This window comes from Aspergillus pseudoviridinutans (genome assembly GCF_018340605.1).
Source record: "Aspergillus pseudoviridinutans IFM 55266 DNA, scaffold_1, whole genome shotgun sequence".
NCBI classification, from domain to species: domain Eukaryota; kingdom Fungi; phylum Ascomycota; class Eurotiomycetes; order Eurotiales; family Aspergillaceae; genus Aspergillus; species Aspergillus pseudoviridinutans.
The window spans coordinates 4,691,774-4,711,938 of NW_025091281.1; the positions used below are offsets into that span (position 1 = coordinate 4,691,774).

At 52.8% G+C, this 20,165-nt stretch overlaps 1 protein-coding gene across 1 annotated transcript; it reads right to left on the reverse strand.

The window, feature by feature from the left end:
- Positions 1–492: 492 nt before the first annotated feature.
- Asppvi_001635 (nonribosomal peptide synthase) lies at positions 493–19,276 on the reverse strand (the record flags this gene model as incomplete). The annotated part of the gene is made up of 5 exons (XM_043297929.1): positions 493–7,452; positions 7,503–15,446; positions 15,495–18,773; positions 18,827–18,876; positions 18,955–19,276. 5 exons carry the CDS (start codon positions 19,274–19,276, stop codon positions 493–495), a joined length of 18,555 nt encoding a protein of 6,184 aa, XP_043153864.1.
- Positions 19,277–20,165: the final 889 nt, after the last annotated feature.

Sequence of the window (20,165 nt, forward strand, 5' to 3'; positions counted from 1 at the left end):
CAAAAAGCGGTTTCCTGATGAGCTGGCAAAGTTATATATCAAGTCTCAACATCGAAATGAAGTGACCAAGATATGCTCCGGCTTAATAGAGCATAGCCGATTAGTATCCAAGACACAGTTCTATAAAAAGGCCATATGTAGAGGAATCAATGGTGCCTGGAGGCTAAAGTCCTTAGGGTGTTTCACTGCCTCGTGAGCGGCGGGGAAGCACAGCCATTGTCATTAGCGAATGCTCTCTAGCCACTTTAGGGGCTCCAGGAAGCGTATTCGGGCTTTAGCTCTTAGCCAAATAGGGAAGTAGATTATACGAGAGGGATGTCCGTGCGAGAAATCGCAATGCAGCAGGCGGAAGCATTATCAACATCACAATCAATGAATTGAATGGACTGGCTCAAATAGGTAGCTATGAGTTCAATAGATATCAGACAGGAGTAGTGGGCCAACATCAACATGAAGAGTTACATAAGAAGAGAGACAGGAGTAAGAATGCAATCAAGCTTGTGTACCAAGCAGAGTCTGAGCCATCTCCCATACACGAGACCCATCCACMAGACCCTCAACAGTAACACGATACCCCTGACGCTGCCAGTAGGCTGCTAGCAGGGCAGTCGCGACCAAATCACCGCCCACGGCGAAGAAGTCCGACTCCAAGTCCAGTGAAAGATCTGAAGACCCAAGAACACGTCTCCAGCTGTCGTAGATTGCATCAACAAGGGCACCAATTCGCTGGTCCGAAGGGACAATAACATGTCCATTTCCATTCACCATTGGTCCAGCCGGGGGCGTTAACGGAAGAACAGGATTGTTCTGGATCCACTTTGAGGGAAGGGCTTGCGCTGTGGGATCAGATTGGCAGATACACTGAATAGTCTCGCAAAGCAGGTCCAGCAAGGCAGTTGCGGTCTGATCACCCACAGTTCGCGACGAAGTGATGAGGAGAACCTCCATCCCCTCATCATCTAGCGGAGTAGTCTTGATCGCCACGTCAGCCTCATCTGCTGCAGGACAAAAATCACCAATGGTGTAGTCCCTGGCATCAAGAGTTACATGGGAGACCTGATCGATGTTCTGGTGTTGCACGATGGTGCTGAAGCGGGTTGATGGAGTCCAAGGACTACATTCTCTGACAAGCTGGCGCATGCCGATAGACTCATGGGACATACTAGCCACATGCTGGGATTGCAGGCTCTGCAGAAGATCAATCATTGTGGTCGAGTCGTCAATTGTGGCGCGGACGGGAATGACATTCAGGCAGGCGCCGACGATGCGCTCCATGTCTGCGCCAGGAATATTGCGGCCGGAAGTAACATGGCCAAAGGCTACGTCGGTCGTTCCAGAAAGTGAAGCCAGAACTGTCGCCCAAGCGGCTTTCAGAATGGTAGCAAAGGTAATGCCCGAGCTGGAGAGACTGGCGGAGGAGACAGAAATTGTACGGGCCAGATGAAGATCATAGACATTGCGGTAGTCGGGCTTTGTATGAGCCACCACGTTGGTCATCTTTGAATCTGCCAACAGGTTCTGCCAGTAGGTCAGAGAATCGCTACTGCGCTTGGAGGAGTCGATAGCAGCCACGCATTGAGCAAAAGGAACTTCTGGGGTGATTGACTGGCCGGAGAAGATACCCTGCAGTGTCTGCCAAATCTGTGGTAGGCAAACACCATCATATTGAGCATGAGAAATGCGTAGGATGAGACGGTGATGTTCTTGATTGCCGACAAGAATCAGCTTAGCCAGTGGATCTCCAAGCTGTAGATCCGACGCAACGTCGTTACGACAGAGTTGGGCACAAATGATGTCAAGCTCTTGATCAGTTTCGTACCATTCAACTTCATACGGGATCCTCTTGAGCACGACTTGGTAAAAGCGGTCGTTTTGCGCCGTAAAGGCTGTGCGAAGGATCTGATGCGCTTCGAGAAAGCGCGTCCAGACGGCCTGTACATAGTCGGCAGTCCATGGGAGCTTTCCTTGGCCGTCCAGGAAGAGGTAGTTGAGAAGGCCGCGCGTTTTCATCATCGAGTGTGTAATCGCCCATGCCTGGAAGTCTGTTGTTGGCAGAACGTCCACGATGTTATCAGTACTCGTCTTAATGTCGGCTGCAATCTTGGCCACGAGGTCGGGACTAGCATCATGGATCAGAGAGAAGGGCTCGTAAGTGACCAGAGACACCGACACATTGGTATTTCCTGACTTCTTAACAATTTCAGCCGCCATTTCCGAGAGAATCGGTGCTCCGAAGATCTCCTGAACCGAGAGCTGCCATCCCTGAGCCCGAGCTAAACTCGTCAACTTCATTGCAACGATGGAATCACCTCCGGACCGGAAAAAATGATCCCCAGCGCCGATCGTATCTGCTTCCACTTGCAAAACCTTAGCCCACAAGTCACGCAGCTGGAACTCTGTCGGCGTCGTGGGCTTTTGCTTGATGCTGTCGGCCAGGGCATAGGCTATGGCGTCTTCCGGCGACAGAGACAGAGCGAGCTCACGCAGCTGTCGACGATCCGCTTTGCCATTCATGGTCAGTGGCACCCGTACCAGGGGAACGAACATGGAAGGAATCATGTACGAGGGCAGACATTGGCTGAGAGTTTGCTGCAGGCGAATCAACTCCTCGCGCAGTTCCGGTGTCATCTCCATAACTTCGGCTTCGCCACTGCGGTTGCTAAAGTGCAAGAAGGCCACCACTTGCTGACGCTGAGTGGCCGGATCTTTCACCGCATCGACAGTTGCATGTGCTAGGGAAGGCATTGTCTGCCGAACTGCATGTTCAATCTCGCCAAGTTCGACGCGTTGGCCGCGTACCTTGACTTGCGTGTCTTTGCGGCCTGCGAAGCGAATAGTGCCATCTTCGTTATATCGAACCAAGTCGCCGGTGCGGTAGAAAACGCGAGGGCGGCTGGAGTCACGCACCGGAGCCCAGATAGGGTCCCTTATGAAGGCATCCGCAGTCTTGGCCGGGTCATGAAGATACTCTCTCGCCACCGTTGGACCTTCGAGCAGCAGCTCACCCACACAACCAACTGGGGTCAACCGATTGAAATTCTTGGGACTGGCAATCCAGTACAGAGCGCCAATGGCTGCACCCAGGTTCGCAGGATCACTGCTTGCTGTGGCAGGAGGCATTCCTGAGCAGTACACAGAACACTCAGCGGGGCCATAACAGACGATGAGGTCGAGCACACTATGCCACTTTGCGATCGTGTCCCAGGTTGATGCCTCGCCTCCGAGAACGAGCGTTCTCAGAGACGGAATGTCGTTCGCAGGAAGCAAGCTGGCTACGGTGGGGGTCAAGAAGGCCCAGTTGCATCGGAACTGGTTGATGGCCTCTGGTAGAGCATTCAAACGGTCATGCTCGCAGGGAACACAAATACAACCACCTCGCTGTAAGGTTGTGAAGATGTCCGCACAGCTCACGTCAAAAGTGTATGCAGCGAATTGTAACAAACGGGTTTCTGGACCAATGCCCCATCGCGAACCGTGGGCCTTGGAGCTAGAGCAAAGCGATCCATGCTCAATCACGATACCTTTTGGCTTTCCAGTGCTTCCAGAGGTGAAGAGTACATATGCGGCATTGCGAGGGCTCAATGCAGGAAGAGGCGCTTTCATCATGTCGGGAGATAATTGCACTTGGCGGATGAACTCTTCCGTGACGAAGACTTGGTGGACGGAACTGTCCGCTCCTAAGATACCAGCATGATGAGGGGCACATAGCAAAATAGGCGCATTTGCATCCCTAATGATAGTCTCGAGTCGAGCCTGCGGGTGCTTCGGATCGAGATTGACACAGGCTCCTCCAGCCTTCATGACGGACATTTGCGCCACCACTGCCCAGCGTGATTTATCGAAACACATGGGGACCAGTACCTCAGGCCCTACACCAAGCTCGTGAAGATGTTGTGCCAAGATAGTGGAAAGGTGGTCTAGCTCGGTATATGTGAGTTTTCCGTCCCAGGCATCCACGGCTAGAGCATGTGGCCGCTGAGAGACCTGCTCTGCGAAAATTTCAGGGACTGTACACTCGACCACCTCGGGGTATTGTTGGTTCCATTGCATGATCTGCTCTCGGTCTTTGTCACCGAACATGTCGATCTCGCCGAGTAAACGCGTTTCGTTGCCGGCAACAGTAAGCTGGTTGACCAGGCACTCGAAGTGGTACAACATATTTTGAACTTGCCAGGTCGTGAGAATTGTCTCATCGTGTCGCGTTTCAATGTGCACCTTGTTGTGGCTCAGGTAACACTCAACCACGAGGGGATAACTGTCGAAATCCTGCACGGGCAGGTCCACCTCCTGGCATCCGAGGAAGAGATCATCGGTAGTGGTGACCTCGGACGCGGGCTGAATGACGAACAAATTCTGGAACTCGATGGCCCGCGCACATTCAGAGCTGAGCTTGGCGATATTCTGCAGACCAAAGTGTTCATGCGGAATCATGTCTGTGGCCTGCTGCTGGACTTGACTGAGAAAGTCTGCCACAGTGAGTGATACTGGAAGCTGAACTCTCACGGGAACAGTGGTGATTAGCGGAGCGATTATCTTGTCAATGCCTGGAACAGTTCCATTGCGTCCGGAGAGAGTCATGCCAAAAATGACGTCTTCGGAGTCGGCGTAGAAGGACAGAAGCAGCGCCCATGCGGCGCGAAGGATGGTGGTCTTGAGGACCTGGGAATGGGCAGCGGGGGAAAAGAGAAGGGAGCGTCGTGTAGATCCACGGACAGAGGGACGATAGGAGGGGGAAGGGAGTTCAGGGAAGGTCGAGGGGAGTTGGCCGTCCAATTGCTTTGCCCAGAATGCTCGAGTGGCCTGTGCATCGGTCTGGAGCAGATGATTGATGAAGGTATTGAATCCAGGAGTATCGGGACAAGTTTCGTATTCATAGACCGATTTGACCTGGTCCAGGACCATGGGAAGAGACCATCCATCGTAAATGGAATGGTGAGCAGTCCACACAAAGTGGCCATCAGATGTAATTGCACACCGCATCAATGGCGCTCCATACGTGATTCGTTCTCGGTTGTCTCTCTCCAGATACTGCTGTAGAGATTCTGCAGTTCGCCAATGGATGGTCTCTCTGGTCACTACCTGCAGCAAGCCTGCATCTGTGGTTGGCACCAATCTGGTACGTAAAATGGGATTCTGTTGCGAAACAGTCTCCCACGCAGCCTGGAAGCGAGCAATGTTCATTGAGGAACTAATCTTGAGGACGCGGCGGAGGACATATGCTCCCGGATTCAAGATAGACAAAGTCATCATACCCTCCTGTAGCGGGGTGGAAGGGTATGCATCATCGATGGCCTCGAGGGGAATATGGTATTCTTTGGCGACATCGACAAGAAGGGAGCGATTGGAAAGGAGTTCGAATGGGGCCAATTTTGCCTCCGAGGTGCTTTGAGACTTGTACTTGGTAGATACGAAGCTGGCCAAATCAGACAGAACAGGATGGCGGAAGATATCTGCAACCGTCAGGCTGAGATCGCCCGACGTAGAGGCTGCCATTTTCATGGCTGCAATCGAGTCACCTCCGACATGGAAGAAGTTGTCGTCGGCGTAAATTTGATCGAAAGGAACTTTGAGGATGTGATTCCACAGCTCCTGTACCTTCTTTTCAATAGCGGTTCTAGGAACTCGGCGACTTTCGGGTCCCTGCAGTGAGTATTTCGTCAGTTCCGTCTGGGTGATTAGTGCTCCCTGACTGCGTAGAAAGTGTCTGTCAAGCTTCCTGGCGGACGTGGTTGGCATCCAATTTGTGGGCAGGAAGAGAGAAGGCTGCATGTATGGAGGAAGAACTGCGACGAGCGACTTCTTCAAGTGGTTGAGTTGACTGCATACTTCTGGCGTCATGTCGGCAAGGAATTCTTCTTGCTCCAAATTCGATTGACAGATGAATGCTGCTAGAACTGCCTGCTCCTTCTTCCCGTGCGGAAGCACAACCTCAACCGCGATCTGCGTGTTTGGATGAAGCTGCCTCTGAATCTGGTGTTCAATTTCAGCGAGCTCAATACGCTGTCCTCGCAGCTTGATCTGAGTATCCTTCCGTCCAAGATATGTGATCGTGCCATCGACATTGTAGCGGACCAGATCCCCTGTCTTGTAGAACCGACAGTTGCCTGTCTCTCGACGGGAGACGAAGCCTGGGTTGCTGACGAAGACTTGGGCGGTCTTCGCCGCGTCGTTAAGATATCCGCGGGCCAGAGTGCCGCCTTGAACCAGCAGTTCTCCGATGGATCCAATAGGCGCAAGTTGGTTATGGTTTCCCGGGCGAACAATCCAGGATACCGAGCTAACGGCCCGGCCCAGGACATCGTGACGGTCAGACTCATTAGTAAAGGTGTGCATAACGCAGAATACGCAGGTTTCCGTAGGCCCGTAACCGTTCATGAGACGTAAGTTGTCCCTGCCTGCCCAGGTCTGGATATTGTCCGCATCAAGCGCCTCTCCACCAAGGATAATGGTGCTTAGAGTGGGGACCTGTTCAGGCCGCAGAATGCGGACGACAGACGGGGTGAGGAAGGTCGTGTTGGCGTGGAGACGACGGATGGAACCGGCGATATCACTCATTCTCTCCGCTTCAGATGGAACGCAAATGCAGCCTCCGTAGGCCAACGTAGTGAAAATCTCGAGAATACACGCATCAAAGGTGTAAGCCGCAAATTGGTACATGCGCGTTGCGGTACTACACCCGATCTCTCGACCATGGTGGATCACGCTTGTGCTCACAGCCGAATGCTCTACCACAACGCCTTTGGGAGTCCCTGTGCTGCCGGATGTGAAAAGCGTATATGCGACGTTCTGGGGGCCCGATCTATCGATAATCAGATCGCCATCACTATCCAGCCACATGTTGGAAGACGCTGAGACGACCAGAATTTTTGGCACCAGTTCCACAACCTTCTTGGATGTGTATAGAGACACCAGGACCAGAGGAGATTCAGTCTGAGCGATGATGGTAGATAGTCTTTCAGGTGGATGGGCTGGATCCAAGGGCACAAACCCTGCGCCGGCTTTGAGGATGCCCATCATCGCAACAATGGCCCAGGTGGACTTTTCGAAGCAGATGGGGATCAGATCCTCTGGTCCAAAGCCCATGTCGGTAAGAACCCGAGCAAGTTGATTTGCATTCTTGTCGAGTTGAGAATAGGTCATGTCCCCATCCCAAGAGGCAATTGCAGGCGCATCGGGACTGGCTCCAGCGCTCCTCTCAAACAGAGCGTGGACGCATTTGTTGACGGTGCAAGGCACAGTAGCGTTCCATTCCTGGACTTGCTTGCGATGGTGGGTACCAAAAACATCGACTGAGTCCACGGTGGATCGAGGACCAGATACAATGGAAGAAAGGGCTGCAGATAGAGCGTCGGAGACATTCGCTGCATGCTCTGGTGAGAGTCGTGAAGTCAGGTAGCCAAGTTGGACAGTGTATCCGCGATCAGTGTCGGTGACATTGACTGTAATATCATACTAGACGGGTGTTACTATTGTTGACGACAGACCCAACATCGTGTACTCACCTCGGTAGGATCCTCTCCATCGACATATCCTAGTTGTAGATCTTCTAGCTGGAAGTTATCCACATCACGGCGTTGGAAACTCACGACGGTGTTGAAGAGCGAATGGCCTGACAAGCCGAGATGATGCTGAATTTCTGCCAGGCCAACATGCTGGTACGGAAGGATCTGAAGATACTCCTCATGCAGCTCCTTCAGTTTCTCAATGACTGTCTTGCGTCCCATCTGGCTCAAATCCATCGCACAAACCAGCATATTTATGAAAGGGCCCACAGCGTGTTCAATGCCGAGCATAGGGATCTCTCGACCTGCGGTAAGGTAGCCAAACGAAATTCGCTCTTCTCCGGTGTAAGCAGATAGAACCAGTGCCCATGCCAGTCGGACGATATTCGCCAAGGTGACGTCGTGTTGTTGGCAGAATTGACGCACTTGTGCCACGTCAGGCACGGGTACTTCGATGTGTCGCACCTCCCGAACATCCATCTGGACATCGGATGCCACCAGTGAAGGGAAGTTGCAAGCTTGCACATCTCTAAGGAGATTAACCCAGAAGCCAAGAGCCTCATTTGCAGGCTGCGATTGAATATGGGAGATGTATTCGCTATATCTCATCGCTGGCGTAGATGGAAGCTGGCCATTATAGGCAGTAGCAAGGTCATGGATGAGAACTGCCATGGCTGTCCCGTCCATCAGCGCGTGGCTAATGTCGAGTTTGAAGAAGACAGTCCCATCTGCAGTTTGGACGACAGCGAGCCGATGCGGTGGCTCATTTGAGAAGGCCGGCAACGGACTGAGCTGGCGCAGAATCACGATGGCATCTGTGTCGGAGATGGCATCGTCAAGCAGAAGCGACTTGGCTTGGTGGCTATGCAGAACCAGCTGATCAAATGGTCGGCTAGAGATACGTTCCAGGAAGACAGTCCGGAGGATGCTATGACGATCCACCACTTGTTGCCAGGCATCCATCAGTCGGTTAGGGTCTACTGGTTCAACCCCAGACGAAGTCATGCGCATTATGGCATGGTAGAGATAAGCACCTTCAAGGCGGGTCTGACTGAGGAGAATGCCTTCCTGGAGAGGCGAGCAGGGATAGATATCCTCAATAGCTTCCATAGTATAGCCTAACTGCGGTAGCTCATATTTCTGCAACTTATCCAAGCGAAGATAGTCAATTGGCAGCAAGGGATAGTCGCTCCGAGTCAAAGTGAAAGCTGTATTGGCCAGCTGCCGGCTTAACTCGGACAAATGCTCTGTGTAGAGAGTGAGCCAGGTCTGAATTCTCTCGCGGTGGCTCATCTTCTGGTTGAAAGCGACGGTGATATGAGCTGACCCATTCACCACATAGACGTTGATCTCGAACAAAGCATAGCGTCGCACTGCCGGTCCGACGTCCCCCTCGTTAAAGGGAACTCGCTGGAAGACACCGTCAGCGCGCTCGAGACCCTGGTACAGCCCCAGGTAGTTGAATAGGATCTCCACCGGCATGTGGCTGGCGAAGGCTTTGGATCCATCTTCGTTATGATATTTCGATGTGAAATAAGACCATCCGTTGGCTGGAAGCTGCTTGCGCTGGTCCTTGACCTGTCGAACTGTGTCCAGTCCTCTACTGTCCGGACCCACGGCAACAAAGAAGGGGAATATGGTAGTGAACCAACCCACCGAGTCCGACAAATCGACGTCAGAAAGTGGCCCGTTCACCGCAGGTTGACGACCATGACCTTCATTGAAGATAGCCGGTGGCTGACGATCGAAAGCCCGAGCGAACGATGAAAGAAGAGCAGCGAGGAGGACATCCAGAGGCTCAGTCCTCATAGCTTTGTGACAGTGCGTCAGTAGTAGTTCAGTTTCCTTGCAGCCCAGAGTCGCTGAAAGCTGAATAGTATCCCCCTGATAATTGGGGACATCTTGCATTCCCCAGAAGACGTAGTCCGCTGCGGGAATCTCATATGGCAACGCGCGGCTAGGATGGAGATGTCGTGAGGCATAGTCAGCTTGAAGTTTCTGCCACCGTTGGAATGAGAAAGGCGCGAGATCAGAGCTGGCGACCTTGCCAGTCAAGCAGTCTTCGAGCTCCTGGAAGAGGATGCGCCAGGAAACTAAATCGATGACCAGGTGGTGAGCCACGAGGAAGACAATGGACGGTTTCCCTTCCGTAGTGAACAGCTCCACGGCAAAGACTGGTCCGTTCTGGATATCCAGCTGCTCCTGGCTGCGCAATGCAATCCCCTTCGCCTCTTCTTCTGACCGGACAGCATGTTCTCTGAATCGATATGATCCCGAGACCTGGCTCTGGATCATCTGTGTCCATTCGCCCCGGTGCGACTGTCGGAATCGGGCGCGAAGCATAGAATGACGCTGGGCAATCTGCTCCACGGCGGAGCGAAGCTGTTCCACGGATAAATCGCGGGTCAAACGGAGCAAGAAGCTCTGGTTGAATTGGTTCGCAAGCGCATCAGTGCTACCCTTCGTGATCTCCTGAAAATACAGTTGCTGGATAGGCGTCAATTCAAAGGGGGTGTCTAGTTTTTCAGCGACGCGACTTGACGGCCGATTTGGTTCTACGCTCTCGGCGCATTGTGCCAATAGCCGAATGCTGGAACTACGCATCACATCCCGGAAAAGGATATGCAGACCCTCATTGCGACACTGCACAACCAGCTGCATGGCGGTGATCGAGTCTCCTCCCAGATTGAGAAACGATCGGTTGAGAGAGACATGAGCGGCAGGAAGGTTCAGGACGCGAGCAGTGATCTGCCTTAAGCGGTCCGGCGTCTCATCTCCAGTGGAAGCATCTTCTGTTACTGCCTCAAGTTGAGTCGCCTTTTCCGCAACAGCCTGGATGTATGTCTCCTGGTCCATGGTGTCGACCCAGCGTGAAATTGTTGGACGATCGATCTTCCGCGACAGCGTAAAGGGGAAGTTGGGAGTAATGAGCCAGACGGATGGCACCATGTAGCGCGGCAATATCCGTGCCAATTGGTCTTTGATTTTTTCAACCAGAGCAGTGGCCTTCCCTTTGTCCCCTGCATCGCTGAGCGGGCCAATCTCCCCAGGCTGGTCGTCTGATGCCGTCGCCTCCAGAACAACAACGGCGACCAGCTTCTTCTTACATGGTCCGGTCTTTGGCAAAAGAACTACACACTGCTTAACCAGGGCATTATTGCCAATCGTGTTCTCGATCTCGCTCATTTCCACTCGCTGGCCGTTGAGCTTGATCTGGCTGTCCTTGCGGCCCATGTAGACGAGACTCCCGTCGGCGACATACTTGACCAGATCTCCTGTCTTGTACAATCGCGCCCCCGAAGCAGTCGGTCCTCGCCATGTGGGAGCCGAAATAAAAACTCTAGCGGTCAAGTCGGGATCTAGATATCCTCGAGATACCAGAGGCCCTTCGATCAGGAGCTCTCCCACGCAGCCAACCGGTACTAGACGCTCGCTGTTTGCCGGCTCTGTCACCCAGAAGAGGCAGCCATGGGCTTTGCCGATATTGGCAGCTGCAACGCCCTCACGCGAAACAGCTAGAGAGGCCATGACAGAGCATTCCGCCGGACCATAACTGTTGAACAAGCACACTTTCTTCTGCCACTTCCGGGCGAGATCCGCAGGGACCGCCTCTCCGACAAACGCAAGCCCCCTGAGCTTGGGTACTGACTCGGGCGACAGAAACAGTGAGAGCGAGGGTGTCAAAAAAGCGTTAGTCACCTCCAACCGGTCCATTGCTCCTGCCAGGTCATTCATCCGGTCATGGTCAGAGGGCACACAAACGCAACCGCCCACGCAGAGAGTGAGGAAGATCTCGCAGTTGCTGGTATCAAATGTATAAGCGGAGAACTGCAGGGTTCGTGACGAGTGGTCGATGCGCATGTCATGGTTGTGTTCAATCATAGTGCGCATTCCTTTGTGGATAACGACAATGCCCTTTGGCTTGCCGGTACTACCAGAGGTGAAGTTAATCATGGCAGCATTCTCCGGGGAGACATGAGGGAACATATTCGGGTTGGAGGGAGGCAATATGGCGAACAGTGAGGCATTAGCCACTACAACGTTGTTCACGAACGGTCGCAACTTGTCACCATAGACTGAAGATCCAACGACGACAACGCGAGCTCTGGTCTGAGCAATGATATTGGCCAGATGCTGTTCTGGGTGGGAAGGGCTCATGGACACATAAGCACCGCCTGCTTTCATCACGGCCAGCATGGAGACCACGGCCCACGCTGATTTATCAAAGCACAATGGAACAGCATCCTCCAAGCTGACTCCGAGACTGATGAGGTAGGTCGCCAACTGAGAGGACAACCGATCTAATTCCCCGAATGTCAGCGATGCATCCCAGGAATGGACAGCTGGGGAATCGGGATGCATGACGGCCCGTTCGTGGACTCTAGTGTGAATGCAGTCATTAATAGCCTCCGGTACCTTGCCATTGTTGTTAACGTCGAGGATGAATTGCATGTGCTTGTCACCCAGGAGGTCCACCTGGCCGATCTCTGCCGTGGGTGTTGCAACAAGCTTGGAGAGAATAGTCGAAAAGGTCGAAGCCAGCATATCAGCCTGTTCCTTGTCCATGAAAGTGCTCCAGTAGTTGATAGAGACGTCAATGAAGGCCTCGCTGATAGTGATGCTAATTCCCAGGTCGTACTCGGTGGGATCGCTGCCGCCGAGATACTCGATTTCAATGCTACGGTTGTTCTTAGACTCGACCATGGGTCGTTGCAAAGAGAGGATGCTATTGAAGAGACGTTCACCGGACAGCTTCAGGGCGTGCTGCACCTGCGCGAGGGATGTCTGTTGGTGGGGAAGCGAGTTGACAAAGTCTTCGTGCATTTTTCGCGTGACATCCAGCAGGCTCAAATGGTCATCAACCTGTGCCCGGCAAGCTAGCATGGTAATGAATGCACCCACTGCGCTGTCCATGTCCATGTCCAGGCCATCGACATCACGACCAGAGGACAGATATCCAAAGACCACATCAGATTCGCCGGTGTAGGCGCGAAGAACCAATGCCCACACGGCTTGAAAGATATTGGCCAAGGTGACCTCGTGTTGCTTGGTGAAGGAATGCAGGTCCACGACGGTAGCTGGCCCAACCGGGACATTGACAACCTGCAGCTCTCTTATCGGGGTTGTATGCTCATCGTGTAGCGATGGAAAAAAGACCGGCTTCACGTCCTGGAGGTATGCTGTCCAAAACTGCAACGTTTCCTCCATTGAGCGGGTCTGTAAAGACGCAATGTAGTCACGGTATAGAGGTCCAGGGGGGAGGTCGCCATCATAAGCTTTTGTAAGATCACTCAAAATAATCGCCATCGACCCACCATCAATCAGTGTATGACTGATTTCTAGGTTGAAAAAGATTACCCCTTCCTTGTCTTGGAAAATGGTCAGACGGTGAGGTGGCACGCCCTCGCGGTAGTCGATGGGACGCTCCTCGGGGTATCTGAAGAGGCTCTCCAAGTCCGTTGTGCGCTCAATCCTTGGTTCATGGTTCTTGAGCACGACCTGCGTGTATAGCCCATCTTTTGACAGTCCTTCGACGAAGAAAGTTCTCAGTGACGGGTGTCTGGCAACAAGACGTATCCAAGCTTGCTGAACACGGTCCAGACTAACAGGACCCACGGGGCTCTTTCCACGAATGGAGCAGACAGCAAAGAACTTGTACGTTTCTGGCGCTGTGGCTTGACTTATCAAGATCCCCTCCTGCATGGGAGAGCAAGGGTAGGCATCTTCCACGGCGGTGGCGCCGGCGTATCCCATCTTCGTGGCCAAAGCATCCACGTCTGCAACTTCCACAGACGGCAGAAGGGAGAATTGCTGGCTCGTGGACGAACTATTGCTTTCATTTGGTGTCATATTCTTGGTGTTCAATTTTGTCTCTGCGGCGATCTCACGGATACTCTTGCTCTTCAGAATGTGCTTGACGGCGACCTGTAGACCTCGAGAGCGAGACCGTGAGGACACCTGCATGGCTGTAATGGAGTCTCCCCCAAGGGCGAGGAAGCTTTGGTGCATGTCAACCTGGGCAACTGGGATATTGAGTACGTCGCTGATCACCCCCTGCAATTCAACCTCAATCGGATCGGAAGCATGGCTTAGTTTGCTACCAGGGAGCTGAAGAGCGCCGAATGTATCCTCCGGCAAAGCCTCAACCCAGGCAGTCACTGAGGGGCGGTCCGACTTGCCATTTCTCGTCACAGGGATAGACTGGACGATGAGCCATGCGGCAGGGACCATGTAGCCGGGGAGAAGGGAAGACACAGTTTGCTTGATGTCCGACAGGTCTTGCTGAATTTCTTCTCTTTCCCCTTCCTCGATGAATGCGATACGATTGGGATGCGAACCCGATACTGACAGGTAGTCCTTAAGTGCAATGACAGCGACCAGTTTCCCGCTCAGTAAACCTTGCCTGGGGACCAGCGCCAGGGCGTTGTGTAGCTTCTTGTGGGACAGCAGTGCGTGATCGACCTCTCCCATTTCAACTCGTTGACCGTGCAGCTTGACCTGGTGGTCGCGTCGACCGACAAAATTAATCGACCCATCTGAGTTGTAGTGGGCAAGGTCACCTGTGCGGTACAACTTGATCGGCCGTTGAGATGCCAGGGGATCGAACTCGGACAACCATGAGGGAGGAGAAATGAACACAGCGGCTGTTTTGGCTTCGTCTTTGAGGTATCCTCGTGCCACAATGGGTCCTTCGATGAGAATCTCTCCAATGGCACCGACAGCACAAAGTTGGGAGGGATCGTCGGCTTGTGTGATCCACATTCTTGCACCAAGACCGAATCCTATATTACGAGGAGATGCAGATCGGGGGACACCTGTCAGTCCTGTAGACCACACGGAGCATTCTGCAGGACCGTAAATATTGACGAGATGCGTCTGATCGGCCCACATCAAGACGTTCTCCTTGCGAACGGCTTCGCCTCCCAGGGCCAAAGTATGCACACCTGGGACTTGCGAAGGATGTAGGAGGCTGACGACAGATGGAGTCAGATACACAACGTTGGTGTTCATGCGGTTGATTACGCCCGCCAAGTCATTGAGTCGTTCTTCCTCATTCGGAATGCAGAGAGTTCCGCCGCTCATGAGACTTGTGAAAGTCTCACCGATGCTGACATCAAAGGTGTACGAAGCGAACTGTAGTACGCGCGCGTTGGGGCCGTAGTTCATCGCCGGGCCATGGGCACGCGCACTGCTGCAGATTGCATGATGTTCCAACACGATACCCTTGGGCTTGCCAGTACTGCCAGAAGTAAAGACCACAAAGGCAGGGTTTGCAGGTGAAACAGAAGGCGGCCCGACCGGCTCTAACTGTTTCGCGAGCAGTTCGTCGGCGAATTGCGGCTTGAGAACGACGACATATTGGACAAGGTCCTGGAACAAAGCTTCCTTGTCTTCGCCAACGACAGCGACGGTGGCATCACACTGACGAATCATTTCCTCTCGGCGGTTCAAGGGATGTTGGGGGTCAAAAGCCACGCAGGCTCCACCAGCCTTGAGTGTGGCCAGTTGGGCGACGACCGTCCAGCGCGACTTAGCAAAGCAAATGGGAACAAAAGTCTCCGGTCCAACCCCTTTTGCTACAAGTACATGCGATAGAGACGTAGCGACGTCATCCAGCTCTTTGTAGGTGAATGAACCATCCCAGGCTTCGACTGCAAGGGCATTGGGGCGCTCAAGGACTTGCTGGTGGACCAGATCATGCACACAGGCATGGACATCTGGCCATTGCTCGCTATTCCAGCTCGCAACCTGCAATTTGTCGTGCTCACTGAGGATATTGACGTTGAAAAGTGACGACTCGTCGCTGCGGGTTAGATTCTCGATGGCGGAGCGGAACGTTTCAAAGACATTCGAGGCCATCGCATCGGACAAAGCAGCAGTGAAGTAACGGAGAGTTATCGCTATACGTACCTTGGATACTAAAACATTGACCGAAATATTATACTGTTCTTGTCAGCGTGAAGCGAAAGACATATAGGAAGCACTGTCTACCTCTGTCGGGTCTTGTTCGCCAACCACCTTGAAACTGATCGTCTTGTCAGACCCTGCACCAGAAATCTCCTCACCTACAGCGCTCTGGAGCGACATGATGGTGTTAAATAGAGGCTGAGACATGCCCAATGCATGTTGTATTTCAGCAATAGAGCACTGCTGGTGGGAAAGTCCCTCCAAGAAAGCATTCTGCGTCTCCTTGAGCACGGCGGAAACCGTGCTGTCACCAGAAAGACGGATATAATAAGTCATCATATTAATGAACACGCCAACAGCGTCACTGATATTTGGGACTGGAAAGTCGCGGCCAGCGGTAAGATAGCCAAAGCTTATATCGTCCTGTCCGGTGTACGCTTTGAGGACGAGCGCCCATGCCGCTTGGAAGACAGTCGCCGGCGTGACATTATGTTCAGCGCAGAAGGCATGGATGGCGTTCCCATCCTCGATATCGATGGTCAATTCATGCAACTTGTTCTCCCCGTCAGCATCGTCATTGAGGACGGGGAAGTGGCATGGAGACGCATCCTCTAGGTACTTGGCCCAGTAGCCCAGAGATACATCGGCGGGAAGAGTTTGTAGATAGCGGATGTATGAACTGTATCGCACAACCTGCTTGGCGTTCAACAGCCCTGCGTATGCGAGACTGATATCGCGAAACAGAAGCAGGATTGAGACACCGTCGATGAGGGCGTGACTAATGTCGACTGTGCAGAAGACCTTTCCATCAGCCGTTGTCGAAACAATAAAAGCGACTGGCGGCTGGAGAGAAGTGTCATCGCGGGTGAAGTCCTCCATGGCCTTCCATACGGCATCCTCATCCGAATGTTCCCATAGGAGGAATGCTCCTTGAACACATTTCAACACCAGTTGGTCGCACAGCCCGTGGTCGGCTTCGGATTCGACGAAGATGGTGCGTAATGCAGGATGGCGGCCCGTCACTTGCTGCCACGCCTCGTGTAGCGTGTCCAGGTCAATAGGTTTGCCTGGTGTTGAAACAACTTGACAAGTGATCCGTAGTTGATATCGTTCCGGCGCTTGTTGCTGGGTGAGTAGAATACCCCTTTGGACGGCCGATATGGGATACAAGTCTTCCACTTGTTCGCTGTCGAATCCTAACTCCGAGATCCTTTGGTTGTCAAGTGCTACAGGGGCTGATTCCTCGATGAGGATCTGAGTTCCATCATTCTCAGTAATGCGCAGCGCGAGTTCAGCCAACGTCGGGCTCTGAAGGACATCCTCAATCCTGACACCCAGGCCCTTTCGGCGCAATTGATCCAACAGTTGCATTGCCTGGATGGAGTCACCTCCGTTCTGGATAAACGATTTGTTCAGCCAGACGTCCTCGGCACTCTCAAAGCCCAAAATCACGCTGCAAATCATCTGCAGCTCACGCTCCTCATTCGTCGACGCCTGGATTCTCTCTACGTCGGTTCCCTCGCTTCGCCCTGTGAGCAGGTTGAACGTCTCCGTGGACAACGCTGCCACCCACGTGCTAACCATAACTCCGTTCTGCTTGCCAGAGGCCGTCAGGGGAATGCATCCTACAGGAGCCCAAACAGTCGGCTGCATATAACTAGGGAGCTGCTGTGATAGGGCTTCCGCGACAGCGCTCAATTCGGTGGACGCAGCCCCAAAATCTTTCTCATCTACCAGTTCGACGGTGGATGCTTCCTTGCGGAAGTTCTTTAGGGAGAGAACCGCCGACAGCTTTCCCTTACAGGGTCCTTGCTTTGCTAGGACCACAACCGCCTGTTCCACCTTGGGATGGGCCGCTAGCCGGTGCTCAATCTCTCCCAGTTCGATTCGGAGACCGCGCAGTTTGACCTGACTGTCCTTGCGCCCAATAAAGTGCAAACTGCCGTCGGAGTTGAAGCGGGCCAGATCCCCTGTCTTGTATAGTCGGGAAGTGCCCGTTGACTCGCTCCCAGTCCATTTTGTCGACTCCAAGAAGACGGCCTGTGTCTTCTCCAGTTGGTTCAAGTAACCGCGGGCGACGATGGGTCCTTGAATCACCAGTTCACCAGGCGCGCCGATAGGCATGAGACGATCATGGTCGTCCTTGCTGACGATCCAGCAACATCCGCCAAGTGGATGGCCGATGTTAGCCGGACTTGTGGTGAGAGATAATTGAGGATTTGCCGTCGCGGCGATCGAACATTCAGTTGGACCATAGCCATTAGCCAACCGAACATGCGAGGCCCAGATCTGGATGTTTTCTTTCTGGACGGCTTCTCCTCCGAGGACCAGAAACTGCAAGGTGGGGACCATATCTGGTGTCATGAGGTTGACCAGAGACGGTGTCAAGAAGGCCCATGTTACACCAAACTGCTGAATGCATGCCGAAGGCCCCTTGGCCCGCTCCTGGTCGTTCGGGATGCATACGCAGGCACCTGATATCAGGGAAGTGATAATCTCGAGGATACTGACGTCGAAAGTGAACGAGGCAAGTTGCAGAACGCGGTCAGCATGAGTCATCTTGGACGCTTTTTGCTGGGCCAAGGATCCGGTGAGGAACTGTCGATGCTCGACTACGCAGCCTTTCGGCTTCCCGGTACTTCCGGACGTAAAAATTACGTACAATGCGTTCGAAGGAGTCACAGTGGAGGAAATGCGTTGTGCTTCCTCCACGAGCTGGGTTCGGTCTGATACTGAGGGCAGTAGGTCTGCAAACGCGCGGTCGATGAGCAGGACCTCACCCTCGAACCACTCCCATAGTTGGGAGTATTCCGGTGCAGTTAATATCCAGCTTGTGCCAACTTGATCTACAATCTCCTGATGCCGTGCTGTAGGATGAGAAGGGTCGAGGAAAAGGATGGCGCCACCTGCTCGAATGACGGCCATCATCGCCACAACTGCCCATGCGGACTTAGGAAAACATAACACAACAATGGATTCTGGCTGGACACCCTTGTCTTGTAGATGAAGGGCAAGCTGTGCAGTCAAAGTATCGAGTTCACGATAGCTCAGGGTAAGCTGAGAGGTGTCCACGGCCATATGCAATGGACGCTCATGTACTGTTTTTTCGAACATGGGACCCACGCAGTGGTTCACAGACGACGGCGGGATGCTGCTCCATGTTTGCAATTGCCCTTGTACCCGAGGGTGGAGCAGGTCCATCTCAGAGAGTGCGAGCGAGGAATTCTTCTGCACCTCGCTTAGTATCTGGCCGACGGTAGCAGCCACAATAGACGCATAGGCCGGTGCCAAATGGCCTGGCTTGTAGAGTAGGTCCATTTGCACTTGCCCTTCTTTCTCTAACACGAGGAGTAGTACATCAAACTGTCCAGAATCATTAGCTTCGATTGGGCAATGTGCCATTCTGAGTCACTTACTTGGTCCAGATCCTCTTCTACGTCCTTATAGGATTCGAGCATACAGACACCTGAATTGCACGGAATCTCAGATTCTGCGCCAATTGGTMCTATTTGCCTATTGCAATTCTGCACAAGTTCTAGCAGACCAGTGACAGGCATCTCATCCTCCACTAGCGTCGTAAAAAATTCGCATTGCCACTCTGCTCCCTGTTGGTACAAAGATGCAGCACAAATGCTTTCGTCACCTGTAAATGTCTTCAGGATGATTGCCCAGATGGCCTGAGCAAGCACCTGAAGCGAAGTTTGTTCCTTCAGGATAAGGCCTTGTAATAGGTCCCTAGATGGGACCTCGATGTTTATTCGTTCACGCCAGGACGAAACATCATCTTCTTCGTTTAGGAGGGCAGGAAACTTGCAGACAGTTTCTGGGAGCTGTCCAGCTGCCTTAACTTCCGTTGCAGTGCTCATGTTGGCCTTGTGAGATGCTCAAAGTATTAGGATGCAGTGATGATAGTATGGTATACGGATCACTTGTGATGGTAACGAAAGCACAAGGCGAGCTGCGGGCTATCCCGTTTCTAAGAGGGTGCGAAATCTGGGTCGATATATAGATCATTACTTAGTGTATAATGCTACACTCGCTCTCACACCCATCCTCATTAATCTCCCTCCTGTCAGTCGCGCACCTTGCACCATGTAAGCCGTTAGAGACCACTGTAGAGGCATTACTCTCAAATTCGCCCGACTAACCCACTAGCTCTGAGGCTGACCTGATGCTCCCGGACAAAAATCTAAATCTATCCTTTGTAAAATTTTTCAAGTAGTGCTTCCTCCCGTCTTCGCCTCGATAACACCATGGATTCCACACGGCCGGATACCAAGTCCAGAACATACGTGTAAGCACTAATCCGCAGCGGGGCTCCGCCATGTGGTAATAGATACAGCCCCCAATATCCCATCGAATTCCTCATTGCTAGGCGGGTTGAAGTCATTCGTGTATGATTGCTGATATAGTGCCCGACGGTGCAATGCATCTTGTTTAGTGTGGACTTTGTGGGTCAATATACTGGTATTACAACAATACCTACTAACTTGTAAAGCATTACCGTACGTAAGATCTGTCACGGATACACATACGGTGTCCGGTATATACGCATGTATTAGCATACATACATGTATCCATACCACACCACTACATAGCCGTCGATTCTGTGTATTCCCACCCCCTGTCGAAATCTGCATCCCCCTCCTGCAATGTCAGTAAGTAGTTCGGATAATGGGGCCATTGAGCCCACAGGGTACTGCCTAGAGGGAACTGTCCATGAGCCATGATCCTGGCAATACCCCTGCCAATGCT